This window comes from Harpia harpyja, chromosome 14 (assembly GCF_026419915.1).
Source record: "Harpia harpyja isolate bHarHar1 chromosome 14, bHarHar1 primary haplotype, whole genome shotgun sequence".
Taxonomy (NCBI): domain Eukaryota; kingdom Metazoa; phylum Chordata; class Aves; order Accipitriformes; family Accipitridae; genus Harpia; species Harpia harpyja.
In genome coordinates, this window is record NC_068953.1 from 3,899,921 (window position 1) to 3,914,299 (window position 14,379).

Sequence of the window (14,379 nt, forward strand, 5' to 3'; positions counted from 1 at the left end):
ATTTAGCAGCATGATCAAATCTGTCTTCAGTGATTTATAGATGATACATCATTATTAATATTTAGAGATAAAAATATACTCCTGTAGGAAGTGGAGGCAGGATAAAATCTGTCACTGTTTTTCATTTGGTTTTAACCTTTGGTTGTGAATTTTCTCTCCGGAATGGCATTATTTGTAGCCATCTCAAAACGAAACTCCATTCTCAACAGGCATATTCACAGTAGTTGTAGCTGCTCCATAATTGTCCGTGCTGAGGTTGCCATGGGAACTCCCAACAGTCCCAGGTGGCTCCATGGACCCAAACTAGCAAGTCTTTTAACTGCAATATCTACTATTTCTTACATACTTGTTTTCCTGTTACAGTATTTTGCTAGTCAAAGAAAAAAGCAGAATATTGAAATAAGGCAACCTTATTGTATTTTTCATACCTAGTTATGATTTGAGCAGTAATATTTTTTTTGCCATTTAGGGCACTGTTCTGTTTTTTTATTTGGGGAAAAGAAATGTGCCAATTCTAAAACTTCTACTGTAGGAAGTTATTTCAGTCTTGTCAAGCCCTGTTTCCTGTAATTTGCTACTTAGTAAAGCACTTCTTGATACTTAAATATCACCTTAGAATAATAATAGAATAATACTGGTTTAAAAGTAGGCTGGTTAATTATTCTGTTTGTCCCCTTCTTTCCACATCACCATCACAGAAAATATTAATAGAAATAAAGCAGCTGTTATGGTCCATATCAATTATTTTTTTAATTAAAAAAAGAACAGTAGCTATAATCCTTACATGTGGATACATTTACCAAGTACAAGGTATATTAAGTGATTGGAGCAATTTGAGTCACTACAGTCAGCTTTGCTAATTGAAGTGATCCAAGCAAGTTGTTATGAGGGAATAGGTTACTGCTCATATAATCTTCATTTTAAGGCATCTGTGGGGAAGATATGTAATGGTCCTCCTGGTACATACTCTTGTCAGACATTTTCTTTTGTTCTAATTATTTCCTTTAGTGTAGCTCTCTGTGTGGGTTTCAGTAGAACAAAATCGTTCGCTTAGTTTCTGAGAGCTCAGACTACTGTCCCCACCGTGGTGATCCATGCAGGACCATTCTGGAGGACCTTGGGAGGTGTTTCCTTGGGGGCATACATCCACATCCACATCTACCCCCGTGGCTGCTAGCTTCGAATTGTGTTTATGTGTTTATGTTAGAGATTTCAGCTGAGACATCAGGTGCGAGTGGCTTTTCATGGCTGTTAGTTTTGTACCATGCCATTTAATTAAGTGAATAACAATAAAATCACTCCACAACAAGATGACATTATTCTGATAAGTACTTCTTCTGCAAAATAATTACCAGTCGGCGTTAGTAACCGTTTTCATCTGTTTGTCAACCTTGTGGGCCAGATCCATAAACCCGTGTGTAGTAGGAAGGCCGGGCAGGGTACCCAGGGAAAGTGGCCATACTGGTTGTATGCTCTATTTCCAGTCTTCCCCTTCTGGGATTGATCCAGGTGCTAGACAAACCATCCAGGAGCAGCTCTTGTTTATTATTGTCCAGTTGCCTGATGGGCTCTTTTTGCTGCCAAGAAGTGACGTGAGCTGGCTTTGCGGTGTTTCCCGAGGACTGTAGCTGGTGGGGCCGGACACCCCGTGCTGTTGCTTTGGCTGTTCTCAGGTTATCGTGACGTGACTTATGTTTTCAGCTGCTTTGTGCCAGTGGAATCGCTGATGAAGGCTGTACAGAAGCTAGACCTGTAGTTTCCTTTTGCAGAATAAACAGATCGAAACATAAGGAGAGAGAGAACAGAGTTCAGAACAGGGTAGATATTGTATCTGAAAATTGGAATGTACAGTCAGTGGTGACATTTTGGTGACATCTCAGTGCTTCTAAACATAACGATTATTATGATCCTAAAGAAAATGTCTTTTAAAATGCCTTACCATTTTAAATATAAGAACGGGGACATTGTGGTGCTTGGCCATCAGGCTTGGTTATAAATACCTAGAACGTCTCCAGTGACGCAGGCGCTGTAGATATTTCTGCTTCTGATGTGCTACTAAACTCCCCCAGTACACAGGGCAGCATTTTGTTTGACCAAATTTGCGTGTTAGTCCTTGTGCAGACGTGAATTTACGAACAAGTAACATATCTCAGTCTGTATATATATCTGTTGAATGCAGAGCTAACGTTTATTTACACCATCAGGCCTCTCTTTGTGGGAGTACAGGTGGTGTTAAATGGATTTGAAAATGTCCGCAGATTTCAAGGCACAATTAAAGCTTTCTGATGAGTTTCAGTGTTGTTATAGTCTAACACTAAAGAAACCTCTTTTATTTATTTATCATTCCCTTTCTGAACATCGGTACATCAACTCTGTTTCACTGCAGGTACTGCATTTCTTAGATCTTTAACACTCCCTTTAATTTTATTTTTTTTTAAAGCAGTTTCTGGCTGCTTTTTTAGAAAGGAGGAGGACAGTACTTTCTGCATTAATCTGACATTTTTCTGATATTCACAACAGTTTTAGGTCAAAAGGACATTTTCTTTCTTTCCTTTAATCAATGGCCAGGACATCCTAGAACAGTTTTAATTCTGAGCTGGAGGCTGGGTAAATATTCTGCAGTTGCATAGCCTGGCCTTAGCAGAAGACTCCAGGGACTGTTTCAGTATCTTCTTAAGAACCCAGTGAGTTTTCTGATTAAATATGATATTGTCATTCAAAAACACCTGTAGAAGAGCTTGTGATTTTGTTAATTTGTAAGTTAAGTTCTTCCAGTCTCTGTAAAGTCCTGTAAGAGCTGTGAAGGAGACATTTCTTTTAAGTCTTTGAAGGATGGTGATGTTTTTGGCCCAGAGCTGTTACACTGCAGTTACTTTACTTTTTTTTTTTTTTTTTCGGAAATAAATAAAAGATATGATCTCCATCATAACTGTATCTAACCCGTATGAGTTCCCACTTTGAGGTAATAACTGTAACTTCAGGCAGTTCAGCAAAGGTGACATGGAAAAGAGAAATAACACTGCTGACACTTCAAATTGTAAATGAAAAGATTAAATTTACTTTTCAGGAAACAGACACTAAGCTACACTGAAATCATGACCAGCCAAAATATCACTGGCACATCAATCCACGCTCATTATGTATACAGAGATATAAAAAGAAGAGCTTCTTTTTTTGGCCATGGCACTCATTCCTATTTTTAAATTGTGCATATTTAATCATTAGAGAATAGTTTGCAGCATTATAGAGATGCTGTTAGAACTCTCCATCTGTTCCATACTATAGTTTGGCACAGGGAATTCCCATATACAGTTATCTGGAGGTTTCCCATCCACTCACCATATCCGAAGCTAGAGAACTTGAGATTTTTTTAACCAGATGACATATATCTCTGGTCTCAGTTCGTATCAGCTTGTGATTTCTGTAAGGCTTTTCTCAGTCTGTGTGTTGTGATTTAAGGTGAAGAATGTACGTAGAAAATCATATTTATAGCAGGGATTTCTTTATCCCTTATATAAAGATTAAATCTGTGTCTCAAAACAAAAAAAGAAAATTAAAAGTAACTTTTGTGCTGTTGCCCCTCTAACAGTGCTCATTAGTTGCTAAGAGCCCAGACTAACCACATCTATACATGCCTTTAGCTTTATGCATTGCGGTGGTTTAACAACATGAGGAATGTTTCATGCATGAAGCGTATGTATGTACAAGACTGAGGTTGACATTGAAGAGCAGTTTCGTGAAGATCTGTACTTCATTGTGCTATGCTGTACTGTGCTCCTTACTGTTAGGGTGATTAACACCACAATTTCTTTTTTGTGATTTTTCTGTGCATAACAGATGTGTCCATTTCTGTATTCTCGCTGCTGTGTCTTTATTTGTTTACCTCTGCTACTAATTGTTGTTGCTTTGCTTTGCCAGCCCTTTACTAACGAAGCAGTGTTTCTCCCTTTCCTGTCTCTTCCAGGACTGTCATGTAAATATCCACTTCTTCAAGGTAGTTTTCTCCTTGGTGTTCTCCTACACCTTTCTCTTCACACAACCCTCTTTACCAATGTTTGAAGTTTATTAAATTCAATTTCATTCTCACTGTTTTAAGGATGCACTCGTTTTTTTCCCCAGTTTAAGCTTTTCTAATGGATTAAAAAAAAATGGAAGTATGAATCTTCCCTAATTTGTCACAGTACTCCCCAGATTAGAAGCTTACTTACAAAAAAGGGGTCATCAAACCTCAGCAGATGCAGTGTGCCTTTCCTTTTGAAGGAATTAGTTAAATGAATGCCACCTTCTTATGGAAAATGGAAAATGGTGCATCTTTAATTTGAAAGACGCTCATGGAACTTTAAATAACTTCCACAGATCAAATAATGCTCATGTTCACTGTATATTTAAATAGATACATTTACATAATATAGCATGCATGTTTTATGATATAATATACTACATATACTGCTATATGTTACTTGGAGTATACTATATCATAAGAGATATTACCCATATGCACAGATGCTCTGATACCTGAAATACCAATTCACCTGTTTACTTCCCATTTTACTTCTTTCACTAATCACTACATCACTGAATTATTGCCATAAAATATACATATCAGCATTGAGAACATACGTGTGTGGACTTTTTATTGCATGTATCTCTAACAAATTATCTTGCTTTATTAGGGCAAAGGTTACTGACACAAATCACATTTTCAGTTTCATACATTGGTTAAGTTACAAATTAAATTAAAATTCGAAGCTCCTGTGCTGTAAACTATTGTAAGAATCTATCTAAGGTTATTGAAGCCCTTATCATCTTCAAATAGTATTTTTACAATTTAAGTTGACCTAGAGCAGTTTACATGTTATAGCTCAAAGCTTAAAATACTTAATTTAAAAATCAAATTTTATTTTTGAAGAGTTGTTTATATTCTTAATGCATGATTTTACCAAATGTTTTAATACTGAACAAGGAAAACAAAGAATAACACCATTTGTCATTGCCAAATATTTCCTAATGCAGTAATCATTTGTCATGCAATCAGTAACTTATTTTTTCTTAACCTTGATTCTTTATCTGGTATCTTTATCTCAGAAAAGCCTGTACAGAAGAGGACTACCCTTCCTCAATCCTTTACACCTCTTCTTATTTGAAAATAAAATCACATGGTGGTTTCATTGATGAAAGTTGTTTAATGCAGGGAAGTTGCAAGTTTCTCCGTTTAAATGTGTTTTAAACCAGAGCAAAAGCTACCCTGAAAAAATGCATCTGGGGTAAATACGAAGTTATATCTAACATTGTGTCGTCACTTCATTGTAAAATCCAGACCTTGAAGTGCACTGATAAACTGACAAAAGTCCTTGGTCAATTCATGTTTTCATCATAGGAGTGCACCTAAAAAAAGAGCTGAACAGTTTCCTACAGCTGCTGCTTCATAGGCAAAATTCATGCTTAGTCCTTGTGAATTATAAACACGAATTCCAGCAAAGAAAGTTGGCACTCTGTTCTGGTGTGAAGAGGAGACTCAAGAATTCCATTCTTTCATGGAAAAAAAAAATCGTCCTTGTTTATTGTCTGCCTTTTCTCTCTAAATTATTACAAATGCCCGCTCCACTTGCTGCTGGCAGTGACTTAGCATCACTAACCTAAGCTCAGAAACGTCACTGCATGCTGCATTCTGCAAGCTAATCGCCACTGACGTTAGCATGTCTTTGGAAATAATTTTGTAAGTAATCAGTTTATGTGGACTGCTGGGGAGGTTATGTTCCCGAGTTTACAAGATTGGAATTGAAAGGAAACAGCAGGAGCAGATGAAGAAGGAAGGCTGTGTTCCTAAGGATAATGTAACACTTCTGAGCTAGAAACAAGTAAAATGTACAAAAATGAATTTTATAATATCATAGCAAATTTGAGAATGCTGTGAGCAAGGTCAAACAGCACAAATACTTGTTTATGAAATTATCAGATACTGGGAAGGATCACGCATTTATGCTGCTTTTGTTCCGCCAGCAAAGTGTATATTTAAATAGATTATTTTCACAACATCATGCAGAAAACACCTTCATCTTTGTGTGTGTGTGTTTGTGTGCATTAAATAATTTCACAGCATGTTAAGACTTGGATACGGAATCCTAAGGTTTTAAATCAGTCCTAGTCTGCAGCTTTTCATGGCTGTGGTGTTTGATTGCAGGGATTTGCGCTAAGATCAGGTCAAACTGAAGTCCTTAAAGATTATTTTAGAACAGAATTTTATTCTTTTTTGTCCATATCGAAATGCGTGTTATGCTGAAAAACTTGCTTAAAAGCAAATTCTACACTCCAGGTTTTTTTATTATTGAAAATTAGCAGTAATTCGCATAATTAAAAAATGAAGGACCATATATAAAAACAGTTCTTTTTTTGACACTTAGGGATTTGCTGTTCTAGCATCGTATTTGTTGTTTAGGGTTTTTATTACCACTACCACAGGATATTTCTGCTAGAATTCTTGAATATTATTCCTAGGCAGCCTCTTTAATTACATTTCATCTAGTTAGACACTGCTCTGTTGCAGGGGATAGCATGTTTGGCAATAAAGGCAGAACACAAAGTAGACTCAGGTGGCCACAGGATTATTAAACAGATTAAACATGTTGACAGTGCCAAATGGGTAACTGGAAACTCATCCCTCTCTAGATTTCACTGCTTACAGCCAGAAATCCGTTGTGCAGGGCGATATTCCCTGAGACTCCTATTCTAAGGATAGCTATATCCCTTTTCAAATGACTGTCTTTCATAGTCATTTGACTACATTTTCTAGGTGATATGGCTACCTTAATCCTGTGCCTGGCAAATTTGGGAATTTTTTAGAAATCACGTATTCAAGTACTTCATACGGTTTTAACTTCTATACAGCAACCCAAAAAAGTAAAAAAAAAACCAACAAAAAAAAAAACCAAAAAACCCAACACTTGAACAGGGAATGTGATTATAACCCCTCCAAAATAAGCAGCTCTGCTGAGATGCTGTATGGTATATTAAGCTGTTGTATTGTCCTTCAGGATTCTCTTATTGCCTTTATCCTAAGTAAACATCCGTTTAACGTAATGTTGGGCTGGAGAAAATAATTTCTCCTCGGAGTTGGAGACCACAAGAGGTCAGTAAAGAACACAGAATCGCTCCCAAAGCAAAAAGCTGTCTCCAGCAAAAGTCCTAAAAGAAAGGAAATAATGCAAGTTGTTTGTATGTATGTATTTAGAAAGATATAAACCCGTTAAATTAAACTGCTATTTTGATAAAATTCAGTGTAACATTTTTCATACAGCCCTTTATTCAAGATTTTTAACTGGCACTGATGATAATTTTTCCTCTAATCAAAATACGTAATAATTTGCAGCTGTAAAAGCAAGTACTGCCTCTGCTCACCTTTGTATTGGTCAGTTCATCTCTACCTTCAGGTGCCTCATGAATTCTGTAATTACCTGCCTCCATCATGCGCAGCTTTATATGCTAGGTGAGAGAAATGGACTGCCATGGAAATCTCTGAGTCACTAAGTAGAATTATCTCATTAATTTTGTGAACCTGCAAGGTGTTAGAAGAGGCATGGGTTCCAAACACACAGCTCGTGGTAGGATTAGACAAAATAACTCAGTCTTACTAATCATCCAGAATTTGTTGTGGGACACACTGCTTTCCCTTCTGTTATTTGTAACCCAAATTAATTCATGGACTCCCTGATATCATCATTCCTACGTGATGAGCAAAGCAGTACAGCACATGGGTGGGCTTCAGGAGTGGGTTTCCTGTGTTCTTGGACCTGCTTTCTGCAAAATGGCATTTTCAATCATTTTCGCATATGGCACAAATATTTTTTTCAGACAAATCCTTTAAATAAATTTACTATTACTAACCAAAAGGGTAAATATGACACAAGTTTAAGGGGAGGAGGAGAGGAAGTGAGGGAAAAAGTAAACTGAAGACATAAAATAGTCCATATTTAACTCTCAGGTAGAGTTTTGTCACCCTCTCCATTTCCATTTTTATGAAATATCCTGCTTGCCTTCATGCCTTTTTACTAGGAATGGGAATGATAAGAATTTTTCTTCTAGCTATTTTTTCAATAGCTATTTTAGCTATTGAAGTAAAAACACATTTTCATTTTTTATATTGCATTTTTTACTAATTATGTCATAGTTCACCATAATGACATTGCCGTCATGAAAGTAAATGTAAGAGTGCAGATAAACAGCTTTCTGCTCATTTGCGTATTTTCAGTGGTGTTCTTTCTGCAAAGAAATTTTGCTCGAATGTAATTTCACCAAGGAATACATGGCTGAAAAACAATCTGTGTAAACCTCATGAATCCTTGACAATGTCCGTGGTACAGTGCATCTCCCTGGTACGGGTGTGTCTTGCTGTATTGCAATGTCTCATGTAGGCATCTTCAGTCTGCTGCAGTCTAATCCAAGCATGCTCCTTTCTATATGGATAAATATGTATGTATACGTTCATTAGTGCAATACATTTCTGTAATTTAGTTCACTAGTTAATTTGTTCTTGAAAGGAACAAGTAAGAATCAGTAAGAGTGCACAGTAAGATGGGAAAAAGCCACGTGTGGCCACCGCCTTCGTAAGCATTTGTCAAGTCAAGGAAAGAAGCACAAGAGCCAGAGACTGTCTTTTGTTCCACTTCACGGGAAATTTAATGCAGAAGCATCTCTCCAGATTGCTCAGCACATGTTTTGTAGGGAAACAGGTAAAATGGCCAAGGGAGTTCCTTCCCTCTGTTGACTTGCAACAGCAAGGACATGAGCTCAGGCTGGACCAAGATGTAACACTCATGCCGTCCCCTCTCCGGTTAGAGTTGCTGGGTTGCTAAATCATCCGGAGCTTAGGCTCTTAACTTTCTCTTTTCTGTGTTGTTTCCATGACTACTAAAGTCTCTGCTAATGAATTACATGCTTGCATTAGGTTATGGTATTAAGCTTAAAACTCAGTCTGGTGAAGTATTAGGTCTTGCTGGGGCTTAGAAATGGACTCTTCTCATTTCACATTCTCAGCATCCTGATAATTAAGTTGTATAAACTAGGAAATTGATAGTCCTTCATAGCATCTATAGTTACAAGGAATTGGAAATGCAATAAAGTAAGAAACAAGCTGCCACAATGATGGAGATCGTTTCAGTGAATGGGAGGTTTTTTCCTCCAGATTTTGACTTGAAATTTATTGGATTTATTTACTTTATTAAATACTTGCTAATGGCTCAACCAGTTGATCAAAATCCCCACTGAGCTTTCGTGACTGGAAACCCGAGTCAGACTTTTTGTCCTGCCTTGAGACTCGGATAAGTTATTTCAGTTTCTCCTTTTTATGTCCTTAGTATGAGTTTTGCCAGCTCTGTCAGTGACATCTTCTATGGTTTGTCTGAGATCTGAGCTGCTCTGATGCTTGTTGTGTCGAGTCCAGGTAGTGACAGACATAACTGAGCATTAATTTCACACTTGCAGCCAAAGCCTCCTGGGCTCTAATAGTGAAACTGGAACATTACTACTCACAGTGTTCCTTTCCTCGCTTCTAACCACCCATTTTGCCATTTTTTTTAAGTGATACACAGATTGTTACCTGCAGCTCCGCTATGGCTTTGGGTTAATTTAAGAATTAGGAAGAGAAACATTGGGAACAAGGTGGGCTAGCGTGAGATGGCTTGCTCCATCACCCAGTGACACTTGAAGAGCATGTTAAGGTCTAGCAAAGAACTGGTGAGAACTTACTGCAGTGGGGGAAGGAGAGATTTTGTTAGAGTTTTGCAGAGGGATTAAATCATGGCAAGAGGACGTTCCTGCTCCACGGGTCTCAAGAAAGTCTTAGGACCCCAGATAAAGTCTGCTCAGTCAGTCTTTAGACTGCTGACCCTCATGCTATTAAAACTGTGATTTTTTTGCAATGGAGACGGAAGCCAGTGCAGCTCTCTGTTGTTCCATCATTCGTTTCCTATTTACGGCTGAATGCGACTGCATGGGCAAAGCAGTCAGTGCTAGGTGGAATCTGCTACAGAGGAGGGGAGAGGATGCTGGTGTGCAATGCAAAACGGAGCTGTGCGTCTCGAGGAGCCTCAGCTGCCGGGAACAAAGCTCTCGATTTCTTTTCCCAGTAGGTGTCAGTGGAACCAATGAGTAACAGATGAAATGTGGCCATAAGCGTGCTGTTTCCAGACAGAAGTTGTGTGTGCTGTATGTGTATATACCTCGCACATGTGTGGGAATCCAGTGCTGTTGTTAAATGTTTTTTCGTTTATCACTTTCTCCTCTTGAAAATTTGTTACCGATAGATCTCCCCGCTGGGCAGCTGTGAACTTGCTAAGAGCGAGTTGCCTTGACAACTGAGAAATACATCCTCTAGTGAACCGCACGTCGCAAGGCCTTTTGTTGCCTTGAATATTTTTTCATGGGAAATGATGGGGGGTTTCCCTTCTGAAGCTGTGCTTGGGGGGTGGCGGGGTGTGGCTGCAAGTTTGGGCAGTTTTGGAACCCAGTGTTCATTTGCCATATAGGAACAAAGCCAATCTTCCCGAGCTGAATGTTGCAAACAGCAGCAGAAGAGAATGCAAGTGAGCGATACAAGGCGTTAAAGCGCTAACATAATGACATGTAGATCATTGGCATAAAGAGATTGAGGGTAGGAATGTGAATTGTGTAGGGGTTGTTTTTTTTTTAATTCTTCACAAATTTTATTTATTTATTGGCTAATGGGAAAAATGATCGATTCGGTCTTTTTGCTCTGTTATTCTTAAGTTTCTGAAATATAGATAAGAACTGGAGGGCAGAAGAGTCAATGTTCAGATTTATTGTTTTGTCCTATTAGATTGTCTTCACAGTAAAAGATCAGAAGGAAAGTTTTGAAAAGACTCAATGAGAACATTTACTGCGATTGAAAATGTAGTGCAATAATGGATTACTAGCCCCTAAATCACTTCTTCGCTTTGCACTCCTCATTAGGGTTTGGAGAAGACTTTTTTTTTTTTGTGCCTAATTAAAAGACCAATTGTTACACTTAGATGGAAAATAAATTGAATATATTTTTACTGCAAAACCTGAGATGTCTTTTCCAAAAAGCACATACCAAATTCCAAGAGACTCTCCAGTGTAACACACTGTAACTTCTGTAACACTCCGTGAAGAAGTATGTTTGGGCTGAATATATGAGGTATGTCTCACCTGTGGTTTCAGGGTAAAAGAACTGGCCGAGATAAGGTGCGTCCAAACCAGAGGAAGTAAGATGATGTGCATGTCTTGTTTTCTTTTAAGATTAACTCTTCTGCTACCAGTGTAGACTAATTTATCTTTAACATCCTGTTTTCCTGGTTTGTTTGCTGCAAGGTGGCTTTGTGTAACAATATTGTGTTTTTATCAAAGATATTAAGCCAAGCAGTCTGAATGTAAATTGAAAATTGATCCAGGGCCTGGAATGCCATCTTCAACTTCAGCAAGTTTTAATATCCATAAAAAATAGAGGTGGATTCAAGTAGGATTCTACTATTTTCAACTTTAGTCGTGGTAGGAAGAGGCAAAATACCATTGCTTTTTTCCAATAAACATTTATGAATAATTTTAATTTATGTCCCTTCTGTAGTTGCAAAACTGGTTTTGCTCCGGGAGTCTGGAAGAGTGTGTTGGTTGCATGGAATTTTCTCTCTGCAATACTCAAGGCGTATCAGATATAAAACTCATGGTAGAGCTCGGTGAAAGCATGTTAAAACATTTCCTGTTCTTGACCTTATGAGCATACACTAACATATGTTGTAGCTGGCTGTGGATACACAGAAATTAGAATACCCATTTTTGTGCTCTGCCACTACAACTGGTAAAAGAAGATTTATAAGTATCACCAGTCATTTGACCCTACATTAGACTAATCTGAATAAAAGTATTTCTTCATTGTAAAAGAGTTCGTGGACAATTTTAAGCAAGCTAAGGCATTCCTGCTATTTAAAAAAAAAAAAAAAAAAAAAAAAAAACACCAACCAGAAAAACCCTAATGTATAAATTCAATAAAATGGTTTGAACTGTGATATTTGTAATGCTGTAAGGATGGGTATGTCCCAAAATAATATGGAACATTTTAAGTAAATCTATTAGAACTGCTTTTTATGAAATATGCTTTTCTCTAAGACAGCAACCAGTAGGCTGTGATTCTGGTTAGCTCTTCCTCCTTTCAGATCCATCTCTCTGTCTGGTCCAGGTGTTTTCCATATTGTTCTTTTTTTCTAGCAGTAAGAAAACCTGCTCCTCTTCAAGAAACTGAGTTTGTTTACATAAACACCTGAGAAAATACATTTCTTGGGCTGATTATAAGGCCAGAGCTTGAAGAGAAAATGATGTCTTTGCAAGATCCAGAAAGATGTGGACACCATTTAACAACGTCCGCTTTAGGGAAGAAGACATCTGTCTGTGGTATCACATCTGGGTGCCTTGACCTGTGTGTGCTCAGGCCCCACTCTTCAATTTTGTGTGTGTAAAGCTCTACATCACAAATTGCTCTCCTTACACACAGTTTATCTATGCAAGAGAGCCCTCAGTCTCTTTATTCCTCTGTGGTTAGTCCTGTTGTTGAAACAGGATTCCTAGGAGCTCTGGAAATCACTTCTCTCCAAAATCTGTCCTATTTTTAGTGCTTAAGTTGGCCTTAACAGAGCACACGACTCAAACATTTTCTTCCCTTCTAATAAACAGTAAAGCTATTCATCATGGGCAATCCTAGATGCAGAGGTGATGGTGAAAGTAATGGTGTGTGCTTTTACATTTTATTTATGCAAATTAAAATGCATCAGTAATGTAATATTTTCTCTAGCATATATATTTTTATTGTGCTTCTCTCCTCGACTGTATTTTAACAGTAGTTTTAGTTTGTAGTTCCCTATCTGAAGTATCTGAAATATATAAATTGTTCTTTATATGAAAAAACAATGTCCCACATGTTAAGGTATTCAAAAAGCTGAGGAAAAGTGTTTTTCTAGCAAAATATCTGTTCAGCAAGTTATTTCCCATGAAGGAAATATTAACATTGCTGTGTGTGAAGAAAGTTTGCAAGTCATTGTATTGTATGTAACATCATTAAACAACTCCAATGGGCACAGCCAACTAAATATTCAACCAAAAGGTGAGATGAAGGCCCACTCAGATGCCGGAAACACTGCAGAAATGCATGTGGGTGGACGAGGTCTTCTCCACATGCACACTGAGCCCAACATGTTTTGGATGTGTTTTCTCCAAATCTTTACTAAATCTTATAAGCAAATGCTTGTTTCCCTGCATCTTCACCCATTGCTTGAATAAGGCACAACATTTGTTCACTTTGTAGATTTTCTGTAACTTAACGTAAAGCAATTTTGATACATGAAGAAATTTTCCTAATCCTTTAGTCATAACCAGAAATCATTAGTTGAGTTTCTGAAATACTTTTGTCTTGCCTCATATTCTGGATTAAGTTCTGTAATAAAAGGGCAAAGTTAAAGGCTTTCCTTAAATCCATCAACAGCAATTACTAGTGATGGGTTGTGACATTTCTGCTGAGTGTAGAAACTTCCATGAAGCTTATAAGAGATGTTTTGGTTTAGATTTATACTTCAGGATGAATTGAGTAACATGGAATATACACAGCAGCTAATTCTTGAAGACAGGTGATGAGGACTAGATCTTTCAGGGTTTATTTCATAAAGATGTCTTACTGTCCCATCAAAAACTTGGTGGCAGAAGTAGAATCTGTAATGGCTTGATCATGTTTATCTAATTTTATTTCCATGCCCATAGCCTAATTTTGTTCCAGTAGCTCTGGAAATTTTTTTGAATAGTACCAAGAAGACGACAAAATGATATGCCTGAGGCTAAGTTATAATTGAAACATGTTGCAGTAGTATTTTGGGAAGCTCTTAATGGATCATCTGTGAAATGTTTTGGTTTGGATTATTATTGTTTCCTTTTTTTTTCCTCCCAGTACACATTTTCCAGCTTTGAAATTCCCACTATATTTTCACTAGGACCTTAAGCCAAAAAGCAGTAAAGGAATTTGCATGCTAAACATGAAAAACTTTTCTCCTCATGCTCATGAACAAATGGTCAGTCACCTAGCTGAAGGGAAATACAGACCTTTGATAAGGTTATGATAATTTAATAAGGTCATTAGGCCATTCCACTTGGTTCCGTGCGCTTTCATTGAGTCAGCCTGGTCATTCTCCAGCATTTCGTGGATGCCATGTTCTTACCTTTTCTTACCTATGGTTTGCAACAGGGTCCTCTGTTTAGGGTTACCAGTGACCAGGCTAACGCACCGAGATAGCTCAGCACTAGTGATGAGATAACCGGGATTATCAGCTTCCCGTCAGCACAGATCACTCACAGCTAAGTACAGTCCGA

General features: G+C 37.7%; 1 protein-coding gene across 3 annotated transcripts in view; it reads left to right on the forward strand.

Annotated features, from left to right (window-relative positions):
* The window catches only part of PRKCA (protein kinase C alpha), a 169,458-nt gene that overhangs the window by 124,575 nt on the left and 30,504 nt on the right, over positions 1-14,379 (forward strand). The window contains exon 9 of one of the 3 annotated variants that reach the window (XM_052807383.1): positions 3,965-3,994. The exons of 1 other annotated variant lie outside the window; for it this stretch is intronic. In XM_052807383.1, the coding sequence (XP_052663343.1) occupies positions 3,965-3,994 (30 nt within the window). Of the gene's footprint in view, positions 1-3,964; positions 3,995-11,196; positions 11,221-14,379 lie in introns of all 3 variants that reach the window. One more of the 3 variants, XM_052807384.1, reaches the window with a different exon arrangement.